At 35.1% G+C, this 27,230-nt stretch overlaps 1 protein-coding gene across 7 annotated transcripts in view; it reads right to left on the reverse strand.

Moving 5' to 3' along the window:
• The window catches only part of PKN2 (protein kinase N2), a 125,723-nt gene that overhangs the window by 61,935 nt on the left and 36,558 nt on the right, over positions 1 to 27,230 (reverse strand). For 3 of the 7 annotated variants that reach the window (XM_036255201.1, XM_036255200.1, XM_036255206.1), the window contains exons 1-2: positions 15,412 to 15,496; positions 13,136 to 13,436 (exon numbers count right to left, since the gene is read on the reverse strand). In XM_036255201.1, coding sequence (XP_036111094.1) covers positions 13,136 to 13,436; positions 15,412 to 15,489 — 379 coding nt within the window. In that variant the 5' untranslated portion in view covers positions 15,490 to 15,496. Of the gene's footprint in view, positions 1 to 13,135; positions 13,437 to 15,411; positions 15,497 to 27,230 lie in introns of those variants that run through there. The other 4 variants (XM_036255203.1, XM_036255202.1, XM_036255205.1 and 1 more) reach the window with 2 other exon arrangements.

Genomic DNA, 27,230 nt, shown 5'->3' on the forward strand with positions numbered 1-27,230 from the left:
CATTTCTGTGTTGTAGTTTTCTCAGCCACAAATTAGGGGTTATTGTGAAGATAAAGCCTGCATAGTCTTAGACCAATGTTTAGGGCTCAATAAAATTACATGTCAGGGCTCATTTAAGTAGCTGTATTTCTGCTCATTTAATCTTCAAAAGAATGTACAAAGTTTTGTAATATAACCTCATTCTACAAATAAAAAGCCCTCAGAAGCTCAGAGAGGTTAAGCAATTTGCAAAGGTCACAACAGTATATGCGTCGAGGCAGAAATTTAACCTTGGATATATCTTGTTTTACAAAGCCCACTTTTTACTCATTTACAAATTAGAAAACCACTTTGCTGTTTTCCTCAGATTTCACCTATTTTCCCTTTTAATTTCCTACTTTTCTTCTCTCCAGTTTTCTTTCTTAAAAGTATGGTAAGTTACAGCATATAAAACATATAGTTGCCAGTATATTTATTAAACATTTTTCTTCATAGTGAAACATTTCAAAACAGGTAACTAGAACTCTCAATTAATGTCCTCTTCATGCAAAACAAGCAATTTAAAAGAATTCTGTAAGATGAAATTAGTTTTCTACTCTAAGAACTGCCTCTAAATGATAAGAACAAATGTTAAATCTACTCTTAAGCACATACTTTGCCACTTAAAACTATACCACAAGCCCTGGCCAATTTGGCCCAGCAGTTACAACAGTGGTTTGTGGACCAAAAAGTCAAGGGTTCAATTCCTGGTCAGGGGCAAATGCCTCAGTTGCAGGTACAATCCCCAGCCTCTGTCAGGGTCATGTGGGAGGAGGCCAGTTGATGTGTCTCTCTCACATTGATGTTTCTCTCTCTCTCTCTCTCCTCCCTCCCTCCCACTCTATCTAAAAAGCAATAGAAAAAATATCCTCAGGTCAGGATTAAAAAACAAACAAAAAAACCCCTATACCTCATGATTAAGACTAATGACAAATTTCCATTTGCTCCAGCTTTTGGGGTGGGGTAGGGAGAGAGGTATATTACAATAATTGTTCATACTTTTAACTTTCTAAATATTATCATACAATTCTAAAATGTGTGTCATACCAATTCAACAAAAAGCCTTTAATATAATATTTATATTACTAGATTAAAGAAGCCCCAAATGAAGTCCCACCTTCCTAGTTAGGCATTAAAGGCCTTATGCTGACTAGCTCGAAGTTAACTGTCCATTACTAATTTCCTGTCAAATTCAATGTTCAGTTAAAAAAAAAAAATCTATATTTCTCTACTTCTGAAAAATATAATACACTTGACTTCCTTTATACTATTTTTAACTAATCTTAGGCTTTACTTTCTTCAGGAAACCTCTAATCATCCCCAATCTGATCAGGTGCCCTTTTTAACATGTCCTTTTTTCCTCACCCGAGGACATTTTTGCATTTATCTTCAGATAGAGTGAGAGGGAGAAAGAGAGAGAAATATTGATGTGAGAGAGACACATCGACTGGTTACCACCCACACAACCCTAACCAGGGCCGGGGACAAACTGCAACCAAGGTGCGTGCCCTTAGTGGGAACCAAACCTGGAACCAAACCAAATCTGTTCTGCAGGCCAATGCTCCAACCGCTGAACCAAACTGGGCAGGGCTTTAACATGTCTTCAAAGTACATTTTCATCCCTCCATTGAACCATATATAATATAGTATTACAATGATTTATTTTTATGACTGTTTCTCCTCTGAGACTATAAGTATCTTGAGTGCTGGGATTTATTCTCAATTATTATTATAATTTATCCTCACCTGAGGACATTTTCCCATTTTTTGTTCAGACAGAGTAGGAAGGAGAGAGAGAGAAACATTGACGTGAAAGGGACACATTGAGTGGTTGCCACCCGCACAACCCAACCAAGGCCGGGGACAAACTGCAACCAAGGTGCGCGCCCTTAGCGGGAACCGAACCCGGGTCTCTCTGGACCACAGGCTGAAAGAGAGAAAGAGAAAGAGAGACAGAGACAGAGAGAGATGAGAGCGACACATCGACTGGTTGCCTCCCATACGACCCCAACTGGGTCCAGGGATTAAACCTGCAACCCTTCAGTACAAGAGCCATGCTCTAACTGGCTCTAACTGCTGAGCCCAACCGGCCAGGGCACACACATAACATTTTAAAAATTTGATTTATATAGCCATAAAACAAATCTCAGCAAATTTTAAGGGACCATAATAGAATCATAATATAATATAATATCATCAATCAAGCAATCAATAAATAAAAGACAACTAGAAAATCCTCATATGTTTAATAACCCAGAAACATACTTTTAAGTTACCTCATAGGATGAAGAAGACATAAAAATGAGAAAATATTTCAAACTGATTAAAATTTCAGATAATATCAACATCATACCAAAGGCTAAGGGTCATGGGAGAAATATTGCCCACCTTAGCATCTGGTAATAGACAGACTTCAGTAACTCAGGATGGATCAAAGACATTCGGGATACCATTAATTCCTGAAGCAAGTTTAGGGAAGAAAGCCTCAACACTGGCTTCAGCAATGATTTTTTAAATATGACACCAAAAGCAATAAAAGCAAAAATAACCTCAATGTTTATCAAACTTAAAGGCTTCTTCACAGCAAAAAAATAATCAACAAAATTATAAAGCAATATACAGAATGAGAGAAAATATTTGTAAAGCATCTATCTAATAAGAGACAAAATGGGCAGAGGAACTTAATGGTATCATCAGGAGACAGCAAGTGCTTAGAGACTGTACATATAAGGGAACCCTTGTATAACACTAATGAAAATGTAAACTGGTGTAGCCACTTTACCAGAGGCTGGAGGATGGGGAAATTGGGATATGCTGTTTAAACATACAAACTGGGTATAAATAAGTCCTGGAGAGCTAATGCAAAGCATAGTGATTATAGACAATAATACTTATTATAAGTTTCAAAGATGCTAAGAGACTACATCTTAATTGTTCCCATCCCAAGAAAGAAATGACATATACTTGACATGATAAAGGAGTTGGCTAATGCTACAGCAATAATCATATAGCAACATATAAATGTATGCATGTTGTATGCCTTAAATTTACACAATGTTATATACTGATCATACTGTTAATAAAATTTTTTTAAAAAATTTACATATCGAAACTTTTGTGATACAGCTAAAGCATACTTAGAGGATAATCATAAACTTTGAATGAATATATTAGAAAAGAGAATAAATCTAAAGTGCTAAGCATCAGCCTTGTTAAGATTTTTTAAAATGGCAGCCTTTAAAAAAAAAAAAGCCAACTAATTCCAAGAATGAGAGAGAAAAAAGTAATAAAAGATAAGGACAGAGATTAACAAAATAGAAACATGTGAAAGAAAGAATGAGTATAGCAAAAAAAAAATTTTTTTTTTTTGGTGAAGGGAGCTGAATATATGACAAGAAAAGTGATCAAGGAAGAAAAATGAAGAACATATTAATGCTAGTAATGAAAGAGGGAATGTTACTACAGATATGTCAATAAATCTGAAAATTAGGTAAAACAGTAAACATTGTAAGAAACTATTAATTTCATCAAAAATAAAGAAAAGATTACAATTACCAATACAATTCAAAGTGCTACAAAACACCTCAAATAAATTAGAGTTGTAGAAGAATGTACACAATATTTGAAAACTTTAAGTGCCTGACATTACAAGCTAACTTAAAACCCCATGCTCAATGCCCTTCTCTTTTGCTTAAAGTAAGTAACAGGTTAAGCAGGAAAACTAGACATCTCTAGCTTTCTGCTTCTGGGAATGCTTTTGCTTTTCTGATAAAAAGAGACTCGCTAGGTTCTCATCATACTGGTGGAATAGAATTTGGATTTTAATAAGAGCCCAAGAAAAGGCCTGAGAACTTTACAAAGTGGGCAAACAGATCAGGAAAAACCTAATTTAAGACAGGAACCTCAAACTGTGCCATCTATGATGGCTAAATTATTTCTTGACTTGTTTTTGGCTTGGGATGCCTAGGGGGAGATGGAATGCATATTCTTTTAAAATTCCTATTGTTCTCATACAGTTTAGAGATAGGAAATCATATTATCTATGTGAGCTCCCCTCACCAAAAAAGAACTTTAGTTTAAATTTTATTTTAATTGGTCTCAGGTTGGTAATGCTTCCAAGGCATCTTATAAAAACAAATACACATCCTCTCTGAAAGAAGGTACTTTATATCCAGACCTAAAAGAATTCCCACAGAGAAAGTTCCAGTGAAAATATACACTGTAGAAATCACAAAGCTCAGATAGAAAAAAAAAAAAAAATCACCATGAGCCCAGCCAGTGAGGGTCAGTGGTTGAGCATCAGCCCATGCACCAAGAGGTCGCCGGTTCAATTCCTGTTCAGGGGACATGCCCAGGTTGTGGGCCCGATCCCCAACGGGGGGCATGCAGGAGGCGGCCAATCGATGTTCTCTCTCATTGATGTTTCTATCTCTCTCTCTCTCCCCCCGTTCCTCTCTCTCTCTAAAAATCAATACAGAAAAAAAAAATCATCATGAAAAAGAAAAAACTATAGGAGTAGTATGGCAAAGATTTTACTTATTGTCATTATCTTACACAGAATGTGAAAGTGTATTTAATATGCAAAACTAAATATAAGGAGTATCAAAAGAATGACTGAGACTATAAAAATTACCAAGATGAACAAAATAGAACTTCCAGTATTAAAAAATATATATTAGAAATACAATATATGTGATCAAGAGCAAACTGGACATAGGTAAGAAGAGTATTAGAGAAATGGATATAGACTTGAAGACATTGTCGCTCATCTAACGAATACCAAAATGAAAGAACAGAGGGCATACAGAAAGTGCAATACTCAAAAAAAAGGGCTAAGAATTTCCCATAATCAGTGAAATACACAAATCTCAGATTCAGGAAACACCACAAATTCCAAGCATCAAATGAAAGAAAATCTACACAATTATTTTCAAAGAGCAGAACACTGCAGACTGAGTATCTTAAAAGAAGCTAGGGAGAAATGACATTATCAACATGGCCTCAACCACTAGCCTCCTCCTCAACAACAGTGGAAGACTGTGAAATAACAGTTTCCAAGTGCTGAGAGAAAATAAATGTCAACATAGAATTGTATATCAGGGAAAAATCTTTACAGTATATACCTTCAGAAAGAAAAAGAAACAAAGTTCTAGAAGGAAGATCTGAGAAGTATGAAGAAATAGACAAAAAAAATGATAAACATGTAGGTAACTGTAAACTAATGACTATATAAAGCAATAACAATTAGATCTAATTTGTGGAATAAAGATAAAATAACAGAACTAGAATATAAATAGCAATGACATATAAATGAAGTGGAGTTAAACAGACTGGAATTAACCACATCATATTTTCTGGTACTTCCAAAGTGCTAGCTGAAGCCAAAATCGGTTTTCTGGACTTCATCTGGTAGTTTATAGTCTTATATATATAACCTTATGTATATTACTTAAACTTCCTATGGGCTTTTCTTCTCATTGTATTTAAAATAGAACTTTTCTTTCCTGAAACACTACTTCTAAATTTTCTGTCCTGTTAATGGCATGACTCTAGTAATCCATAACTAAAATCTGACTTTTACTATAGATGCCTCCCTTGCTTTTTACTTAAGCTCTCCAAGTAAGTCTGTATGCCAAATCATCATATCCTACAGATTCTACCTCTGACTGGTCGCAAATAAGAAAAACAAGGCCTGACGGGTTGCAAGTTGGTATACAACCACACAACTATGCAATGCTCTAGCTGGGATGAGATCTTGGATCACATAACCTTTGGTCTTTATTTTATAGCCAGCTGATTCCCAATGCTTGCTCAATATGCATGAAGTGGTACTTATACAGCCAGACTGTCTGCTTCTGGATGAAGACTATTTACTGCATTAAAAAAAAGGAAATATAGTTTAAGTAAACCTAGCCAAAGCTAAACTAGTAAAAGAAGTACCATGCTGAAGTACTAGTTTATCTATTTCCTTCACAAACTTGCACCTGTAAGTCTCTTAGTTACCATTCATTGGTCAACATTTTGCTTTTCACTTGATACTTACAAATTGGTATTTTAAAAATTAACTTCTCCAGCATCTTGCCATGTGTTACAATTATACTAACTTTATATTTCCCCTAAAATCTAATATTATTGTTTAACCAGATATACTTACCGTATAAAGCCATCTAGAACTGCTCAGATTATAATGAATGTTCACTTATTATTAATGGATGATTAATAAAGTTATTTTGCATACTCAGGATGACCTCTGTCAGATGTCACCAGCTGAAGTAATTTTGCTGAAATACTGTATAGCTAGCACAACCTCTGGTTTAGCTTTATTTTACCAAAAGAAGCTTGGATAAAATAGTGAGTTATAACATTTTTTTTGGGTTTAAGGTAAAATAAGCAAGTTAAGTATTAAAATTTTTAGGACTGGACCTGGCCAGTTTGCTCAGTTGGTTAGAGCATTGTCCCAATAAGCCAAGGTTGCGGGTTTGATCCCTAGTCAGGGCACAAACAAGAATCAAGCAATGAATGCATAAATGAGTGAACAACAAATCAATACAAAAATTCAGAACTGCTTGTATCTGTTATATTAAATCTTAACGTTTGAAAAGTGCACATTATACCTAATGGCAGAAAAGACCTCTTTATTCTGTACATAACTCTGTACCCAGGGCCTACATAGTTATTTTATAAATTCTCCGTAAGATGGTGCTACTTTATTTTTCTTCTTTCCTCCCTCTCATTACAATCATGTATATCACCAACCACTACACACTTGTTAGACTGATAAAAAATATATATTAATAATTGCTAAAGAGGATGTGAAAAACTAGAATTCTCTAGAATAAAAAATGCGATATGACTTAGCAATCCCACTTTTAAGTATGTACCAAAGTGAAGTGAAAATATGTTCACACCAAAACCTATTCATGGGTAGTTGTATCGGCAGTGCTGAAAATTGCCAAAAACTGGGAAACAACCCTAATGTTCTTGGTGAATGGATAAACAAACTGTGGTACATCTATACAATGTACTACTACTCTTCAATATAAAAGGAGTGAATTTTTGATAAATGCAAAAACCTGGATGAATATCAAAAAGCAATATGCCGAGTGAAAAAAAGTCAGTCTCAAAATGTTATGTACTTTATGATTCCATTTATAGGATACTCTTGAAAAGCAAACGACACTGACAGAGAACAGACCAGTGGTAGCCAGGGATATGAAGTGCAGAGAGAGTGTGACTACAAAGGGATAGCACTATTACTTTTCCTAACTGTAGTGGTGTATAGAGAAACCTATACATATATGAAAATTCATGGAATAGTATTCCAAAAAAGAACCAATATTACTGTGCATTAACTTTTTAAAAAGTGTATCATCAGCCCTGGCCAGCGTTGCTAAGTTGGTTGGGGCATCGTCCCACGCACTAAAAGGTGGCAAATTCGATTCCCAGTCAGGGCACATATCCAGGCTGCAGGTTCAATCCCCGGCTGGGGCACCTATGGCAGGCAACCAAACAATATGATGTTTCTCTCTCACATCGACATTTCTCTCTCTAAAATCAATTAAAAAAATACATCATCAAAGAATTCAAGTGTTAGGGATCCACAGATCATTTAATATCATGATTTTAAAGATAAGAAAACAAATCCAGGGGTGTTAAAAGTGACTTGCTAATTAATGATCACAGTCATCAATGGCAACCCTTTCCTTAAAAGTTCATAACTTGGCATGGCAAGGTGGCTTGGTTGGTTGGAGCACCTTCTTGTACACCAAAAAAAGGTCATGTGTTGGAACCCGGTTGGGGCACATACCTAGGTTTTAGGTTAGGTCCTGGATATTGGGGCATGTACAAGAGGCAACCATTGATATTTCTCTCTCTCTCTCTCTCTCCCCTCCTTCCCCCCTTTCTCAAATCAATAAACATTTTCGGGTGGGGATTAAAAAAAAAATTCACAACTTAATACAAAATATATTTACCTCAAAATGAGAATTTCGATCAGAAATAAAGAATAGGTAGAAATTACAAAACAAACCAGATCAAAGATTCTATAGTTTTCTAAAAAAATCGTCACTGAAGGATATTTTTCCATTTATCTTCAGATAGAGTGGGAAGGAGAGAGAGAAAAACACTGGTGAGAGAGAGACACATCGACTGGGTGCCTCCTGCACAATCCCGACCAGGGCGCGACTGAACTGCAACCAAGGTACATGCCCTTGACCGAAATCAAACCCACTCGCAACTCTGGTCCACAGGCCAACGCTTCAACCACTGGGTCATACCAGTTGGGCATCCACTTATATTTTAATGCATATAAAATACAACTATAATTTCTATGCCACATTTAGGTGAACAGGCCAACAGTCTCATTTCTGTTCATTCAAGAAAGACTTCATAAACTGCACTTTGGTCATTAAGAAAGAAAACTCCCTCAATATAATTATATCTTCAGAATTTAAAAGAATTTCCAAGGTTGATTCCCCAAATCCCAATACTATTAGTTTTATATTAAATTAATATTTCTCTGTTGGATATTCTAGATATTAAAGAAAACATTCACTACTTCAGTAGGTAAAAATCAATCTAAGTTTGGTTAGGTCTGAAAAGATGGCAACAAGAAGAGATAATAACAAAAAGAAATAAGATGAAAATAGAGGGGCTTATCTTATACTACACAAATGATTAGCTGTACTTAATAAAATATGAGAAATATTTGTATCTTCTTGTTTAGAAGATACAAAAGAGTCCAAGAATCAGGAAACTACTTTTTTCCCAAGTATTTCCTTTTGGAGCCTCAGGTGCCAACTAAGGCTTAGATTACCACTCCACTTCATAGAACTCATTTCTTACTACTCTTAAAAAGTAAATACAAATAACAGTCCCAAAAGATCAAATCTTGACAGTATACCAAATAATATTTCAGAGAGTTTTATAGTAAAAGTTTTGAAGTTCATCTGATAAACACCCTTATTTTATAAATAAGAACTAAAGAGTGATAGAGTCGATTATAGCAGATATGAAGTAACAGCAATCTTTCTAACTACTTATGTAGTAATCATTTATACAATGCAGACTTAAAATTTGTCCCTCTTTCTGAGTCACTGATTCTGCTTACATAAACCCCCCAAGACTACAGGGATTAGCAAACACTTCTGCTATTAATCCACATATACATGCTCCTCAATTAATAATGGGGTTACATCCTGATAAACCCATCATAAATTGAAAAATATCCTAAATCAAATTGCATTTAATACACCTAACCTATGAACATCACAGCTCAGCCTAGCCTACTTTAAATGTGCTCAGAACAAGTACATTAGCTTACAGTTGGGCAATTATCTTGAGTTTCATCTCAAGAGCAACTGCCTTCTTCTTCTGCTCACCAGAAGCAGGAGACTCACATGGGTATTTCTGTAGACACCATGGGATCCAAAGACACAAAATGCGCCCTGGCCAGTTTGGCTCAGCGGTTAGAGCGTCCGCCTGCAGTCCGGAGAGACCCGGGTTCGGTTCCCGCTAAGGGCACGTGCCTCGGTTGCAGTTTGTCCCCGGCCCTGGTTGGTCGTGCGGGTGGCAGCCACTCGATGTGTCCCTTTCACATCGATGTTTCCCTCTCTCTCTCTTCCTCTCTCTCCCTCCCACTCTATCTGTACAAAAAATGGAAAAAAATGTCCTCGGGTGAGGGAAAAAAAGACACAAAACGCAATACACAATATCCAAAAAACGCTAGCAACACAGTGTACTATAGAGAGTTGGTTGCATACCCATGTGATCATGTGGTGGACTAGGCGTTGTGGCTCACTATAGCAGTCCAGAATCACAAGAGTATCATACAGCATATTGCAGGAAGACATCAAAATTCAAAATTCAAAGAACAGTTTCTACTGAATGTATATTGCTATTGCACCACTGCAAAGCTGAAATGTCATAAGCTGAACTACTGTAAACTGGGGAATATCTGTACTTTATAGAACTGAAAGCAAAGTACTTAAATCTTCTTTATCACACCTAATCTAAAATAAATAATTTTATTTACCTTAGTACACAATATAAAAACATGAAATTTTATGGCAATCTGACCTAAAGTTAATGTTGAACTACCTTTAATCCTCTGTTGTTGCTTATAATGCTGTCAAATCAGTAATACAGTAAAAATAATATACCACTTGCAAAGATAACTATTTTTTTTAATTTATTTTTTATACACCTCTGGATACCTGCACTTCCAAGAATTATTTATTTCAAATAAATTCACGTTTTAACCAACTTGTTAAGTTTATTCCTAATAAACTGAATATTAAAAAGTCACAGTAAAAAGTAAATATTTCATATAATATTTGCCCTGAAATTATCTGAAAAGTCAATATTCTAAATGATCAGTAAAGAAACGTTTGGATTTCTTTATCCTGAAACAACTTTTATTTTAAGGCTCCCCCCCCCCCCCCGCCGCAAGTTATATTTTTTAAAGTACCATGATAAAGTATGTTTTGATATTAATTACAACTTATACAGTATTTTTACTTGCTTGGGTGTGTGTGTGTGTGTGTGTGTGTGTGTGTGTGTGTGCTTTGAGATTCACAACTAAATATCTAGAATGTTTCAGGTTCTATGAGAAATCCTGAAAACAGGTGGATGAAACATATCCCTGCCATCAAGGAGCAGACAGTTTAGTAAGTGATATAACAAGTACAATACAACAATGAATGGACAAAGCAGAATGGATAAGATAATTGGAGACAGTCAAGGAAAGTTTCACAGTGACATCAAAATTGGCTTTTGAGGGAGAAAAGAAATTTGATAGTAAGACTAAAGGTCATTTCTTTATATGAAACTCTAGGAAAGACAAATTTAATCTAAAGTGATAAAAGGTAGACCAGTGGTTGCCTAAGCCAGAGGTAGGGACTGGAGAGAGACTGAGAAGTATGTATACAAGAGAACCATTAAAGTGATAAAAATGTTCAGGATCATTGGTTGTAGTGAAGGTGACCTGAGTATATACATTTGTTAAAACTCATCATATAAATTTAAAATATGTGCATTTTATCATATATACTTTATACTTCAGCACCATAAAAATTTTAAAGGAGCAAGTCCCTTTTGTGTGGCAAAAACTCCTCTATATTCCATTTACAAGGTAGTTATGGGTATTCTGTGAGGAGGAAAATGTTTTCTCTAAATAAACAGAGCTTAAAACTCAAGCGTCGTTTCTTATTTTAGAGCTTTCCTAAAGAAGTAATGGGCAAACTATGTAGAGCTCAGCAGAGTTCCAACAGAACAGGCCACTTCTAAGTTTATATAATGTTGCTAAAAAAAGGATTTTCATAAAACAAATTTCCATTTATAAGTAATTATTGAATGTGTGGGTAAGAGAATGCTAGCTGAGGAGTTGATGAGGTTTTTTTAATTAGCTTTGTGACTCACATCTTAGAGATTCTTTAAGCTTTAATATAAGGTTGGTTTCTCTACGATTTCTTTCATTTTCAAGATTCAATTATTCTTATAAAGTTAACATTTCTACATAGAAAGTTTGTCAAATGAAATCCCTAAGGTAAGTTCCAAATGTTGAATTTATGCATGTTTAAAACAAGTTCTGTCAAATACACTAATATCAAAACTATTTTATGCAACTTTTGAGGTTGGTAATTTGAAATTCTTAGTAAAATTTATGTATTTTCTTAATTAAATTTAATTTTATTTATATCTGATATGTCTTATTACCTGATCACCATTTCTTCTAAAATTTCTACAATGCTAGATATATTACTACACTACATATACCATTCCTTTTCTTTGCAAATGACGAAACTGAAATTACTTTCTATGTTTAAGAAAAAAAGTAATGTTTGGCTTTCTAAACTTTCTTCTTTTTTAAACAATATGCTGGTGGTTTAGCTGTTAATTCTATTACTTAAAAGCACAAAGAAACAAGGTCATAGGTTTGATTAATTACATTTGCAAAGAATAAAGATTAAACACCTTGCTCAAAACATCATCTTTGCAAAGAAAAAACTATTAGATCAAATGTGCATTATTTTTTTAAGCAAAAAGTTTTAGAAAGAATGTATATATGAATGGATGAATACTGATACAAAGATAGACATTTTGTTCTAGAAGGATACTCAACAAAAAGTAATGCTACTTTTAGAGAGAATGCCCAGCATGGAGAGAGGTAGTTTTTCTCTTTTTATTTTCTATAGCACTAAAAAATTTTCCAGCATGAACATTTGTTAATTCTGCCGTTCAGAAATTATGTTCTTCTGTTGGACTTATGGATTATATTTTCCTTTTACTTTCTATGTTTAAGAAAAAAAGTAATGTTTGGCTTTCTAAACTTTCTTCTTTTTTAAACAATATGCTGGTGGTTTAGCTGTTAATTCTATTACTTAAAAGCACAAAGAGCCCTGGCCGGTTTGGCTCAGCGGTTAGAGCGTCCACCTGCGGTCCGGAGAGACCCGGGTTCGGTTCCCGCTAAGGGCATGTACCTTGGTTGCAGTTTGTCCCCGGCCCTGGTTGGTCGTGCGGGTGGCAGCCACTCGATGTGTCCCTTTCACATCGATGTTTCCCTCTCTCTCTCTTCCTCTCTCTCCCTCCCACTCTGTCTGTACAAAAAATGGAAAAATGTCCTCGGGTGAGGATTAAAAAAAAAAAAAAAAAAAAAAAAAGCACAAAGAAACAAGGTCATAGGTTTGATTAATTACATTGCAAAGAATAAAAATAGCTCTTGGTCACAGAATGCATTTTTAACTTTAAAAAGTCATCTGGCAAACTCGCACTACTGATCACAAGGATGAATCAGGTAAGAGCATGTGGCTGACTCAATACAAAACATTAATACTGGAAATTAACTCTAAGTACTATCTTACTGACAGGGTAAGAGAGTAGACAGCAGAGTTATTCATCTCTAAATAAATGATTCAATTTTCATATCCATCAATTCAATAGACTTTTGAATAGAATATAAACAAGACCTTAACTGTAAGAGAAAATACAGATCCTGTACTTTCAGAAAAAACAGAAAGTATACATCACAGAGCTTACTATTTAAAAAAAATAATACATTTCTCATTAGTATACTATATACACATCAAATAAAAAAAGAGAAGAAAAAAAATATATATACCTGTAACATCTTCTGTATCTGATACAACAATATGTGCATTTAGTTCCTGTAGCTTGTGATGTAGTTCTTCTAATTTTTTATTTGATTTTTTCAAAATGTTGTCCACATAAGCCAAACTTTTTTTATCTGTTGTGACTTTCCTCAGATTTTCAGCTCCTTCTTTAATTTTCAGTTCTTTCCTTATTTCTCTCTTGATTCGATCTTTGATATCATCCAATTTCTGTTGCACCATTGTATCTGAAAAGTCTAATTTTTGAACAGCACTCACATTCTCAGAAAATGGAGGACTTCGGGAATCTCCCTACAGAAAAAAATAAATATACATATGTGAGAGTCTAGGAAAGCTAGCTTCTTAGTAAAATGCACAGCAAAAGAATAATACTATACATAAAGCGATCCTTTATTAAGTATATTTAGTTCTTTCCTCAATAAGCAACATGCTACTTATTTACCTTTACTATAACAATACAAAATCCTAAATTCAAAAACTGCCCACTCACTAAATAGCATTACCTAACAAATTTATTCTAAAATAAATACAACATATCTACACACAAAAGTTGTATAAAAATAGATTTTCGATATCCTATGTCTCCAAGATAGATCTAATGCCAACAATGTTAATCTTGGGCAAGTTATTTAACCTTTCAAATACTCGGTTTAATTACCTATAAAATCTAAATAATAATAGTAATATTGGCCACTTTCAGAGATATTGTGATAATTCAAAATATTGAATGTGAAGCTCTACACATAATTCTTGGCCCATGTAGGCACTTAATAAGTGAAAATTATTAAGTTCCATATGAAATAAAATTCCATTTCATTTTCTATAAGAAACCTCTAAAAAATAAATGAATATTGGGAAAAATAAAGTTATATCCTTTTGACCACTTTTTAATGAATTACATGCATTAAGTCTTGGGAAGGCTATATTCAGAACTCTATTTGTATATTTCATGTAATTTGGTTGACCCACCAGAAAATATATCTAAATTATGTCCTACTGACAGAAGCTAAGACAATACATAGTACTAGTTATTTCATCTTAAATTGAAAATTAAATCAGGTAAGCACATATAATCTACATCTAAGAAGAACCAAAGTTATTTTCTAGCTATCTATGTATCATTCAGTCTTTTAAACTCCACTACTATAATAGTCTTGGTTTTAAAATTATTAACTTCTGAAACACAAGAAACTAGAGATGTTCACTTTTTGGAAGAGAAATTGAGTTTGTGAAGGACATTAAAAAGAGAGACTTACATTTCATTATGCACCCTCTATGTACCTTTTAAACCACAGACATAACTAATAACATTTTCTTTAATTTCTCTGGGACTTCATCACATCCATATAATTAAGTTCTTTTTAAATTCTTGATGCAAATACTTTTTACATCTAATTCATAACCTCTAAAAAACCTGTGCCAATAGGCATACTATGCAAAAAATGAAGTAGTTGATCCATAAATCTTTTCTTAACCTTTTTAGGGCCAAGAACCCTTTGAAACTTTGACCAAAAAACTAAAACAAACAACAGAAAACACAGTAGAACAAAGAAAATCCCATGTTCTATGGCTCTTAGTCTAAGAATTTCTAGGACAGGTGATCTATACCTTTTGGCCTTAAATGTGATTCTTATCTATATGGATACAGAAAGATCTTCTACCTGGACCGAAATGTCTAGGTTTTTTACTGTCTTTAATAGAATATAAGTTCTATCATCCATCTATTCAGTTTCCAAAGTCTCTGAATACACCTTTAGTTAGTTATCAAAACACCAGCACATTAGACTACTGACCAAAAATAAAACCCCAAATTTCTGGTGTCTAGCTTTAGGTAAAGTGGACCCAGGCAAACAATGCTTAGTTGAAAAATTTCAACTGCATTCCTCTAAATATATTTCTTTCTATTCTTATAAACTTAGAACACATCACATAAATTGCTTTCACAAATTTGTTCTTTAATATTATGTACTAAGCCAAAGAGGTCCCCTAAATTTCTGGCTTCCTGGTGACCTTAGTGTTTCAGTAATTTTTTCCTTATGCCCCATAAGCCAAAAGGAATACCTAATAATACTATTTATTAAGTAGTAAGCTCCAAATAACTTAATGAATACTTATGAGTTAGTAACTTTTTGAAGAGTTACAAACTCAAAAAAAAATTTATATTTTTATTTCATTCTTTAATAACCACAGTTATTAATGGAATGTGTCTGCCTGTTGAGTACCTTCACAATGTCTCAAATCTTAAAATCAGATTGGATATTCCCACCTTTATTTCCTGTTCCATCGTAAAAAGAAAATGTAGAATAATCTTTTTTTTAATCCTTACCCCAGGACATTTTTGCATTCATCTTCAGATAGAGAGAGAGGGAGAAAGTGAGAGAGAAACATCAATGTGAGAGAGACACATCAAGTGGTTGCCACCCACACGACCCCAACCGGGGCGGGGACAAACTGTAACCGAGGTACGTCCCCTTAGCGGGAACCAAACCCAGGACTCTCCGGTCCGCGGGCCAACGCTCTAAGCGCTGAGCCAAACCGACCAGGGCAGAAATGTAGAATGATCTAATGCTGAAACTTTTTTTTTATCCTCACCCGAGGACATTTTTCATTTTTTGTTCAGACAGAGTGGGAGGGAGAGAGAAGAAGAGAGCGAGAGAGAGAAACATCGATGTGAAAGGGACACATTGAGTGGCTGCCACCCGCACAACCCAACCAGGGCCAGAGACAACTGCAACCGAGGTACGTGCCCTTAGCAGGAACTGAACCCGGGTCTCTCTCGACCGCAGGCCAATGCTCTGACCGCTGAGCCAAACCGGCCAGGGCTAATACTGAAACTTAACTGACTCCAGTTAGTTCACGTGGTATCCAACACAGTGTCACTGTGTTTCCCTAAAACATTTAAAATATACTGCAGCATCCTGAGAGTTTGCTGAGGCACCCCAGAGAGCTTTGTTGCTTAATTTGAGAATCATGGTATTAAGATTTAAAGGTTGTCAAAAAACAACAACAAAACCACACTACTATATTAAAATGGCTCGTTCTTGAGTAAACCCTTTAAAGGCCCTTGCCTGCTCCAACTCCCATTAGTTTTCAATTTGCTTCCTAAATTCGAATCAAATTACAGAAGTTCACAGACAAAGACAATCTCTCTTGGTTCAGCTAGTACATATGCATGCTGCACCTTTAGGATACACTACTTTTTCTTCTTTCTTCAACTATCTCTTCCTAATCTCTTCTTTGCTCAGGTAACTTTTACTTTTTCCGAGTTCACAATTCTTCCTGGGAAAGAATTTCCTGCCTTGACATTTTTTTCTTAGAATTTGGATTAAACGTCTCTCCTATATGCTGATAGTATGGATCCTATTTAAACAATTTTTCTTTTTCTTATATGACCACCCCAAAGACTATGAGCAATTTGAGAGCAGGGCTTATGCTTGGTAGAGTAGTTTGGTTTTGTTTTCTTAATGATTTGTCTATTATACTATTTAATATTGTTCTTTTAGAATTTAGGAAAATCTGTCACTGCTAAGAAAGTCATGCTTTCCTATTTCTGATAAAGAGAACTCCTACTCCAAGAAGCTCAAGGGCAAAACTGATGTTCAATCACAGCAACTGTATTAGCTAAAACTAAATATGTACCACATGCAGTTAGTATGTGTACTTTCCCTCTTCCTTTTCATAGACCTGAATTTTTATTAACCATATTTTTACTCCCATCTTCTGTTGTGACATGGCTCAAACACCTCCTGGAAAGGAGCAGGAGATACAATACAATATAATCAGTAATTTAAGATTTAAAAAAGGACAAAAAAAAAACCCCAAAAAACAATGAGAGCAGATAGAAAAAGTTACAGTACTTTCTATTACTCCTTTCCTAAAATTTTCAGTTGCAATAAACTGGAAGTTATTGAAAAATGTAATTTTCTTGCATTTGGAACAACTGAAATGAGATATTCCACCTATTAATATTCCACCTAATTACTGTCTCTATCCTAAAAAAAAAAGTTATATCCAGAAATGCCAGGAATCAGTGCGAGGCATTGAAATAATATTCTTGATATAGGAAAGATAATTTAACCCAAGGAATATAAATAGCTATCTAACCAGTGAAAATCTTCAGTGACAATCTTTGTCTGAATACGTTCTATTACAGGCAGTAGTAACTGTCTACATCATCTATATTGCATTGATTTATGTTTACAAGCATAACACTTTCATCCACGATTCACAACTCTTTCCTACTCTATAAAATTTCATTCCTTCTCCAAAAGTAAATAGTAGTTAGTACCCCTTTCAACTCTAAAACAAAATTAGAACCAACTTTTAATCATAAACTCCCTTTAAAATTCATTAATATGCTCAGAAAGTTTAGAGATAAAAGATATAAAAAGAACTAATATTAATCATATCCTAAGCATAAAACAACTTTAACGAGTATTCCTGATCCTACACCAATTATCTATGTATAAAAGAAACCCCATAATTCTTATACCATTTATCATTGAAACCACAAGCATAGCCATTCCATTCTAGTCAAATTAAACACTGTGTTGTTTACATTATTTTACCATGTTTCTTTTGTCATATTCCTTTCATTAATAATCTAAATTCATGATCACAGAATATCTGTTGAAAGACATTTCAAGCTTTTCTTGATTAATCCTAACAACCTATTTCTAATGTACTTTAAATTTTATATCATCCATATCCTTAAATGCAGTCCTTTAATCAGGTGGGTCAAATATGAACACAAGGAACCATTAGTGGAATTAATACCCTCATGATTTATAGAACAATCGAAATAATTTCACCTAAGTAGATTTCAAGTACACTAAATAAATACAAGAAAGAGAACCTACCTCAATGAGGAAGAAACAAAGAGTAAAAATTAGATGGAGTTCAAAGGAACAAAAATAAATAAAAAACTTAGTGGATAGGTTAAATAGCAGAATAGACCAAGATAATAAATTAGTATCCTGGCAAATAGATAACTGAGAAAAGTACTCTGAATTCATCACACAGAGATGTGAGAAATTAAAAAGCGTCGAAAATAAAACGAGAAGAACCAAGATCCATCTAGTAGGAGCCCAGAGTAAGAAAATAAAGAAAATGAGGAGAAGCAGTACATGAAGAAATAAATGGATGATAATTTTCCAGAACCGAAGAATGATATAAATCCTCAGGCTGCACCCGACTGGTATGGCTCAGTGGTTGAGCATGGACCCAAGCACCAAGAGGTCACTGGTTCGATTCCTGGTCAGGGCACATGCCCAGGTTGTAGGTCCAATCCCTAGTGGGGGGCATGCAGGAGGCGGCCAATCGATGTTCTCTTTCATCAATGTTTCTATCTTTCTTTCTCTTTCCCTTCCTTTCTCACTAAAACCAATTAAGAAAAAAAAATCATCATGCTGGAAGGTCACATCAAGTTGCAAATAAGATAAGTAAATATAATGACAACAACAAAAGTAAACAGAAGCGACATTTTTATCTACAAATGAATGACAATTAGGTGAACAGAAGACTTTACTTCACTCACAAAAGAGACCCCAAACTATCACATTCCTATAGGATTTTCAGCTTTTATCTTAAAGTCTTCATGCATTGCTAAGGTTTTCTCTAAAATTACCCCAAAAAACCAAAATAAACAAGCTTCAAAATATTAACATCCTGGGGAAATTACAGATGAACTAACCCAGAATCCACATTATACTTACATAATTACCCTACTCACTAATCATGTACGTTAATTTATATTAAAGAAATAGTGTGTTGTGAAGAAAGAGACTGTATTATTTTTGCCTCTTAAATAGACAACAATCCTGTTGTAAGCCATAAGCCTTTATAGAAGTTAAAAATATGTTAAAAGAAACTTAAAGGACATACAAATGGCCAGGAAACATGAAAAAATGTTCAGCATCACTAATCATCAGAGATATGCGAATTAAAATGACTTTTAGACATCACCTCATACCTGCCAGAATGGCTGCCATCAACAAATCCTCAAACAAGTGCTGGCGAGGGTGTGGAGAAAAGGGGACTCTTGTACACTGCTGGTGGGAATGCAGGCTGGCACAGCTACTATGTATGGAAAACAATACGGTGCTTCCTCAAAAAATTAAAAATAAAACTGCCATGTGACCTAGTGATTCCACTTCTAGGAATATATCCTAAGAAGCCTGAAACACCAATCAGAAAGAATATATGCACCCCTATGTTCATAGCAGTGCTATTTACGATAGCTAAGATCTAGAAACAGCCTAAGTTGTCCATCATTAGATGAGTGAGTGGACAAAAAAGTCGTGGTACATTTACACAATGGAATACTATGTAGCTGAAGGACAGAAAAATCTCTTACCCTTTGAGACAACATGGAGGGACCTGGAGAGTATCATGCTGAGTGAAACAAGCCAGTCAAAAAAAGACAAGTACCACATGATCTCACTTATTTATGGTTTATCGTGAACAAAATAAGCTGTCGGTCAAAACAGATCCAGACTCATGAAAGTAGGGAACAGACTGACTCACCTCAGAGGGATGGAAAGAGATAAACCAAAGAATTTATATGCATATATGCATTAGTTTGGAGGGAGTGAGAGAGGGGAGGAGGGGGATCAATGGGGGAAAAAGGGGGAGCCATCTGTAATATTTTCAACAATTAAAAAAAAAAGAAACTTAAAAATAGCGATTCCCTTTAACCCAGTAATTCTAATTCTAGAAATATAAGTTAAAAACACAATTAGAAATGGATTACTATACAGACTAGCCAATTAAATATATTTTAAATTGATCAATAATATGTGCAAGATACGGTTGGTCAGAGACAGACTGCCTCATAAAGCTTACAAATTGAAGGGCTTTAAACTGACTTACAGAAAAGAGAACGAATTTCAAACAGTCTAGAGGATAAGAAAAGGTTTCTCTTATTTATGCCCTTTATTATTCCATAGTAGTGTGTCCAGCCCTATATATTGCTGCTATGTACACACAATTTTATTTCAAGATATGTTTAAAATAAGAATAGGAGAGGGGGGAGACTGGAAGGAAGGAGATTAAAATATTAACAATAATTCACTTTGTTTTTTAAAATATTCTCTTTCCTCATTTTTTTTTAAAGCAGTGAATATATATACTGCCTAATAAAGAGAAAAATACATTACTTAAAATAGACCAAAAGTAACTTTTGCTTTATTTCAATTTTGGCAATGTAAAAGCGTATAACGCTATCTTATAATCTACAGTATATTTGCTATTTAACTAGGTTATTTCAAGTCAATACAGTTCTACTGCAAGGTATGAGACTACACATTCCACTCTAATTAGATCACATCATGTGCCAGCCAAGTATTTCAAATACACAAATGTGTTAATATGTATTTGATAAGTACCACTATTTTCATTTTATAATATAAAATTTTGATCTGTAGACTAAAACATAAATTGACGTTTTCAATTTATTACATTTCAACAAATTCACAGTGAAGAAAAACACTAAAATAAGAACAGGATTGGATTCAAAGAACAAAGGGAAAAAGTCTGTCACTTATGACCCAGTACTTCATTTAGGGAGAGAGAGGAAAGGATGTTTACTCCTCATTGGCCAAGTTCCCAGAGGAGAAGTGAAAAAGCTGTTACTTTCTCTATATGATAGAAATATAAAACAGTCTGACCTGATAAATGCCAGGAAATGTTAGAGAACCTATAAAAACTCACTGGGTACAGTGATTCACATACTGTTTCAGCTAGAAGAGATTTCAAAAATTATATAGCCTGACTCCCTCGATTTTAGTTTTAAGGAAAACAGGTTCAAAGCAGCTAAGCAACTTGCCTAAGGTCACAAAGAAATGTCAGGAACTTGGCTGGGTTCAGCATACTAGTTTCTTGATTCCTAGTTTGGTGTTCTTTTAATTAACAATGCTTTCTTAGAAGAGATCTTTGCAGTGTCCAATTCTCTATATGTGAAATATATCTTCACCTAATTAAGATTTGCATTAATTAATGGATATTATGTGCATTAAAGCAGGGGTATTTCCTCTTACTCTAACTTTGCCCTAATCCAGTCTTTTGTATCTCAAGAGAGAATGTTCTCACCAGAAAGCAAGAAACCAGTTCTAACATCAGTTCTCTGTCATTAGCCATGGAACCCAAGAATGTTATTCCTTCTTTCTGTACCTGTTTGCTCATCTGCAAGATGATGTTTGGCTTTCCTAACTTTGAGTTTTTTAAAACTTCATTTAGTCAAAACATTCACTGAACGGTAGGCAATGGAATTGGCACAATCCTGCTTTCTTTCAGGTATTCAATTTATAAAGGAAGACAGACATGAAAACCAAATAATCTGAAGCAGCAGCAAAATTTTACACAAATCTAAGTCATACTGTGTGTGTGTGTGCGTGTGTGCGTGCGTGCATGCGTGTGTGTTTACAGAAGGCTCAGTTACAATGTAGTATGATGCAAAGAACTAAGCATTTGGAGCCAGGCTGACCATGTTTAAATTCTGACAATGCAACCATGTTAAAGTTTCAATTTCCTTATCTATAAAAATGGAATTATTACAACTACCCTGACTGTATTATTTCTAAGTCTCATAACGGCTATATCCAGGACTGAGAAGTAAAAGTATGCTCTCACAGCAACAGTACAGTTGCTGGCACATAGTCAGCACTGAAGCAGATAATGTTGGGTGCCATCCTGTGGCAAAAAAGGAGGGGTGAGGGGATAGGACAAAACCCAACACACTAGGGATGGCAAGGCAGACAGAAAGAGCCTGGGACCCTGATGGCTTTATTGAAACTACACAAGTCCTGGACTACATATTTTAGACTTCTTGTTTTAGATGAAGTATAAATCCCTATGAAACTAAGGATCATATAGGTCTTATAGGCCAATATAAAGACTTTGGTTTTGCCCGGCCAGTGCGGGTCAGTGGTTGAGCGTCGACCCATACACTAAGAGGTCGTCGGTTTGATTCCTGGTCAGGGCACATGCCCAGGTTGTGGGCCAAATCCCCAGTGGGGGGGCATGCAGGAGGCAGCCAATCTATGTTCTCTCTCATTGATGTTTCTAGCTTTCTCTCCCTCTCCCTTCCTCTCTCTCTAAAATTAATAAAGAAAAAAAAAAGACTCTAGCTTTTACTCTGAGTGAAATGAAGTAGGGCTTAGGCAAAGCACTGCTATAGTATGAACTCCTGCATTAACACAGATGTAAGGGGGACAGAGAAAAGCAGGGAAACACATTATGAAGCTATGGTAGATTGTTACAAAATGGCCTCAACAATTCCTATCTTCCTGCATTCACATCATCAGGTAGCCTCCTTCTATAATGACTTGAGGCTCACCTTTTGATTTCCTCTGACTGAAAGTGTAATGGAAGTGACATTCTGATGGGCAGGGAGCTCTAAGGGCAGGCCCCAAAAGAACATAAAGTTTCTGTTTTGCTCTTGAAAACCCACCTTCTATTTAAAGAAGTCCAGATTATTCTGCTAGAGAGAGGGGCCCTGGAAGATGAGAGAAACCATATGGAGAGAGGCCATGTGGAGGAGAAACAAAGCAGTCCAGCTGTTCCAGCCATTCCAGTGGAGGTATCAGACATGTGAGTGAGGCCATGGAGGACATTCCAGTCTAGCTTAGCTACCAGCTAAATGCAGCTGCATAAGTGAGTGTAGACAAGACCAGTCGTAGAAAAACCTACTGTACCCACAGAATCTTAAGATTAGTTTGCTATACTGTAACAGATATGTGATACAGAGGCTACTGCAGATGATAAATTACAGTGATTAATTACTTTGTGTTGACACCGAGAGTAAAGAGTGTAACAACCTAATTTGAGGAATAGGGATGTTAATCACATTATCATATTAAAAAAGAAAAATTTATTCTTTCCCACTTTTTGCCCTGCCCCCACAGTCACTTTGAGAAGAATGTAAGTGGCAACAACAATCTGTTCCTCAAAAAAACAAACCAGGCCACTGAGCCAGGCCACTGAGACAGATGCTCCTCTGTTTAGGATGTTGTTCTATGTCTCTTCATCTGGCTGTTGCACCTGTACAACTTACATGATATGGTCAGAATTGAGCCTCACAGTTAGTTAGCCAATAGAAATCAAGACCTAATTACAATAGAAGGGCTCACATAATCCACACAAGGGACATTCCTAGAGTATCCAGCTCAGGATTTCAAGGAGACAGCATCACTGGGTCCTACAGGACACTCACTACATAAGGCCACCACAAGAAGACTGGGAGGCACAGCAGTTCTAGCAAATACATGGAAACAAACACAAAGAGACAGATAAAATGGGGAGACAAAGAAACAACCCCCAAATGAAATAAAAGGAGGAATCCCCATAAAAAAATCTAAATAAAATGTAGACAAGCAATTTATCACATTTAGAGTTCAAAGTAATGATAATAAGGATGCTCAAGGAACTTAGAATTATAAGGAACTTAGTGGGAACCAAACAGCATGAAAAACATAATTGAAACCATGAACAAGAATAAGTCAGAAATGAAGAATACCAAATATGACATCAAGAATACACTTGAAGGTATTAAAAGTGGATTGAATGAAGCAGAGGATCTAATCAGTGACTTGAAAGACAAGATAGGAATAAACACACAATTAGAGCAGCAAACAGAACAAAGAATTAAAAAGCAGGAAAACAGTTTAACAGAACTTTGGGACAACATGAAACATAACAAAATCCGCATCATAGGGGTACCATAAGGAGAAGAAAGTGAGCAAGGACTAGAAAACCTGTTTAAAAAAATAATGACAGTCCAGCCGGTGTGGCTCAGTGGTTGAACATCGACTCGTGCACCAAGAGGTCACTGGTTTGTTTCCCGATCAGGGCACATGCCCACGTTGTGGGCCAAATCCCCAGTGAGGGACATGCAGGAGGCAGCCAATCGACATTCTCTCTAATCGATGTTTCCATCTCTCTCTCTCCCTCTTCCTTCCTCTGTCTCTCTAATATATCAATAAATACATTTAAAAAAATAATAATAAAAGAAAACTTCCCTAACCTGGTGAAGGAAAAAGTCACACAAGTTCAGGAAGCACAGAGAGTCCCAATCAACACAAACACAAAGAGACACATAACAAGACACATCATAATTAAAATGTCAACTGTGAAAGACAAAGAAATAATATTCAAGGGAGCAACAGAGAGATGGAAAGTTACCTACAAAGGAGTTCCCATTAGACAGTGAACTGATTTCTTAACAGAAACACTTCAGGCCAGAAGGCGTTGGCATGAAGTATTCAAAGCAAGGACCTGAATCCAAGACTACTTTATCCAGCAAGACTATTATCTAAAATTGAAGGAAAAATAAAGATTTACTTGGCAAAAAAAAAAAAAAAAAAGGTTAAAGGAGTACATTACCACCAAACTAGCATTGCAAGAAATGTTAAGGGGACTACTTTAAGAAGAAATCGAGAGAGAGAAGAACACAGGTATAAAGAAAAATATGGCAATAAGCACCTATCAATAATAACATTAAATGTAAATGGATTAAATGATCCAATCCAAAGACATAGGGTAGTTGAGTGGATAAGAAAACATGACCCATATATATGCTGTGTACAGGAGATCCACCTCAGAACAAAAGATTCACATAGACTGAAAGTAAAGAGATGGAAAAATATATGCCATGCTAATGGACAAAATAAAAACTAGGGTAGCAATATTCATATCTGACAAAATAAACTTTAAAACAAAGGCCATGACAAGGGACAAAGAGGGCTACTGCATAATACTAAAAGGATAGATCCAGCAAGAAACTATAACCCTTGTAAACACATAGGTACCCAATACAGAAGCACCAAATACATTTTAAATGTATTTTAATGTATTTTTAAAATTCTTGGTGAATTTTAAGAGAGAGATAGATAGCAATATAGTCATAGTTGGGTACTTTAACACCCCCCATTGACATCTCATATCTAGATTTTCCAGACAATAAAAAAGTCAACACAGAAACAGAGACCTTTAACACATTAGATTTGGTGGATTTAATTGATGTTTACAAAACACTTCATCCCAAAGTGGCAGAATATATATTTTTCTCAAGTGACATGAAAGATTCTCAAACTAGACCACATGTTAGGACACAAAATATGTCTCAACAAGTTCAAGAAGATTGAATTCATATCAAGCATCTGCTTGAATCCAATGGCATGAAACTAGAAATCAACTAATATATAAAAAACAAAATCTCAAAAATATTCAAATACATGGAGGCTAAATAGCATGCTATTAAATGCATTACCAACAAGATCAAGTAAGAAATCTAAATCATTCTGGAATCAAATGGAAATGAACACACAACAACCTAAAATCTATGGGACATAGTGAAAGCAGTCCTAAGAGGGAAGTACAGAACATTACAGCCTACCTCAAGAAACAAGAAAAAGCTCAAACTAACAACCTAACCTTACAACTGAAAGAATTACAAAGGTAACAATAAAAAACGCCAAGAGAAAGTAGAAGGAAGAAAATAATAAAGACCAGAGTGGAAATAAATGATATAAAGACTAAAAAAACAATACATAATATCAATGCAACTAAGAGTTGGTTCTTTGAAAAGATAAACAAGATTGATGAACCTTTAGCCAGACTCATCAAGAAACAAAGAGAGAGGACCCAAATCAATAAAATCAGAATCGAAAGAGGCGAAGTAACAACTGACACCACAGAAATACAAAGGACTGTAAGAAAACACTATGAAAAAACTATGCCAACAAATGCGAAAACCTGGGTGAAGTGGACAAATTCCTAGAAACATACAATTTTTCAAAATTTAATCAGAAAAAATCAACCGGAATAGACCAATAACAATGAATAAAATTGAAGTGATAATAAAAAAAAAAACTCCCAGAAAACAAAAGTCCTGGACCAAATGTCTTCATAATGTTTTATCAAACATTCAAAGAATGAGCTAACACCTATCCTCCTCAAACTATTCCAAAAATTCAAAAGGAAGGAAGACTTCCAAGCTCTTTTTATGAGGCCAGCATTACCTAATTCCAAAACTAGAGAAAGACACTACAAAGAAAAAGTATTACAGACCAATATCCCTGATGAACATAAATGCTAAAGTCCTCAACAAAATATTAGCAAATCAGATCTAGCAATACAGTAAAAAGATCATACACCACAACCAAGTGGGATTTATTCCAGGGATACAATATTTACAAATCAATAAACATGACACATCACAAACAAAATGAAAGAGAAAAATCACATGATCATATCAATAGACACAGAAAAAGCTTTCAACAAAATCCAGCACCCATTTATGATAAAGACACTCAGCAAATTAAGACTGGGGGGATCTTACCTCAACATAATAACGGCCATATATGACAAACCTACAGCCAACATCATACTCGATGGGCAAAAAGTAAAAGTATTTCCTTCATGATCAGGAACAAGACAGGGATGTCTGCTTTCACCACTCTTATTCAACTTAGTGCTAGAATTCCTAGCCACGTGAATCAGACAAGAAAAAATAAAAAGCATCCAAATTGGAAAGGAGGAAATAAAAGTGTCATTATTCGAAGATGACACGATATTGTACGTAAACCCTAAAGATTCCACCAAAATCTACTAAATTTAACAAATAAATTCAGCAAAGTAGCAGGATACAAAATTAACTTCCAGAAATTGATGGCATTTTTATAAACTAATAATTAACTCTCAGAAAGAGAAACCAGAACAACAATCCCATTTACCATGGCAACAACAACAACAGATACCTAGGTGTACACTTAACCAAGGAGGTAAAAGACCTGTACTCAGAAAACTACAGGACATTGAAAAAAAAAAAAAAAACAGAGGAAGATATAATGAAGTAAAAGCATATACCATGTTCATGGATTGGAAGAATTAACTACATTAAAATGTCCATACTACCCAAAGCAATCTATAAATTCAATGCAATCCATATTAAAATAACAACGTCATATTTCACAGATTTAGAACAGCCTCAGCAATCCTGAGGAAGAACAAAGTGAGAAGTATCAAAATGCTGGATAGTAAACTATACAACAAGGCCATTTTAATCAAAACAGCCTGGTACTGGCATAA

This window comes from Molossus molossus, unplaced genomic scaffold, assembly GCF_014108415.1.
Source record: "Molossus molossus isolate mMolMol1 unplaced genomic scaffold, mMolMol1.p scaffold_m16_p_12, whole genome shotgun sequence".
In the NCBI taxonomy this organism is placed as follows: domain Eukaryota; kingdom Metazoa; phylum Chordata; class Mammalia; order Chiroptera; family Molossidae; genus Molossus; species Molossus molossus.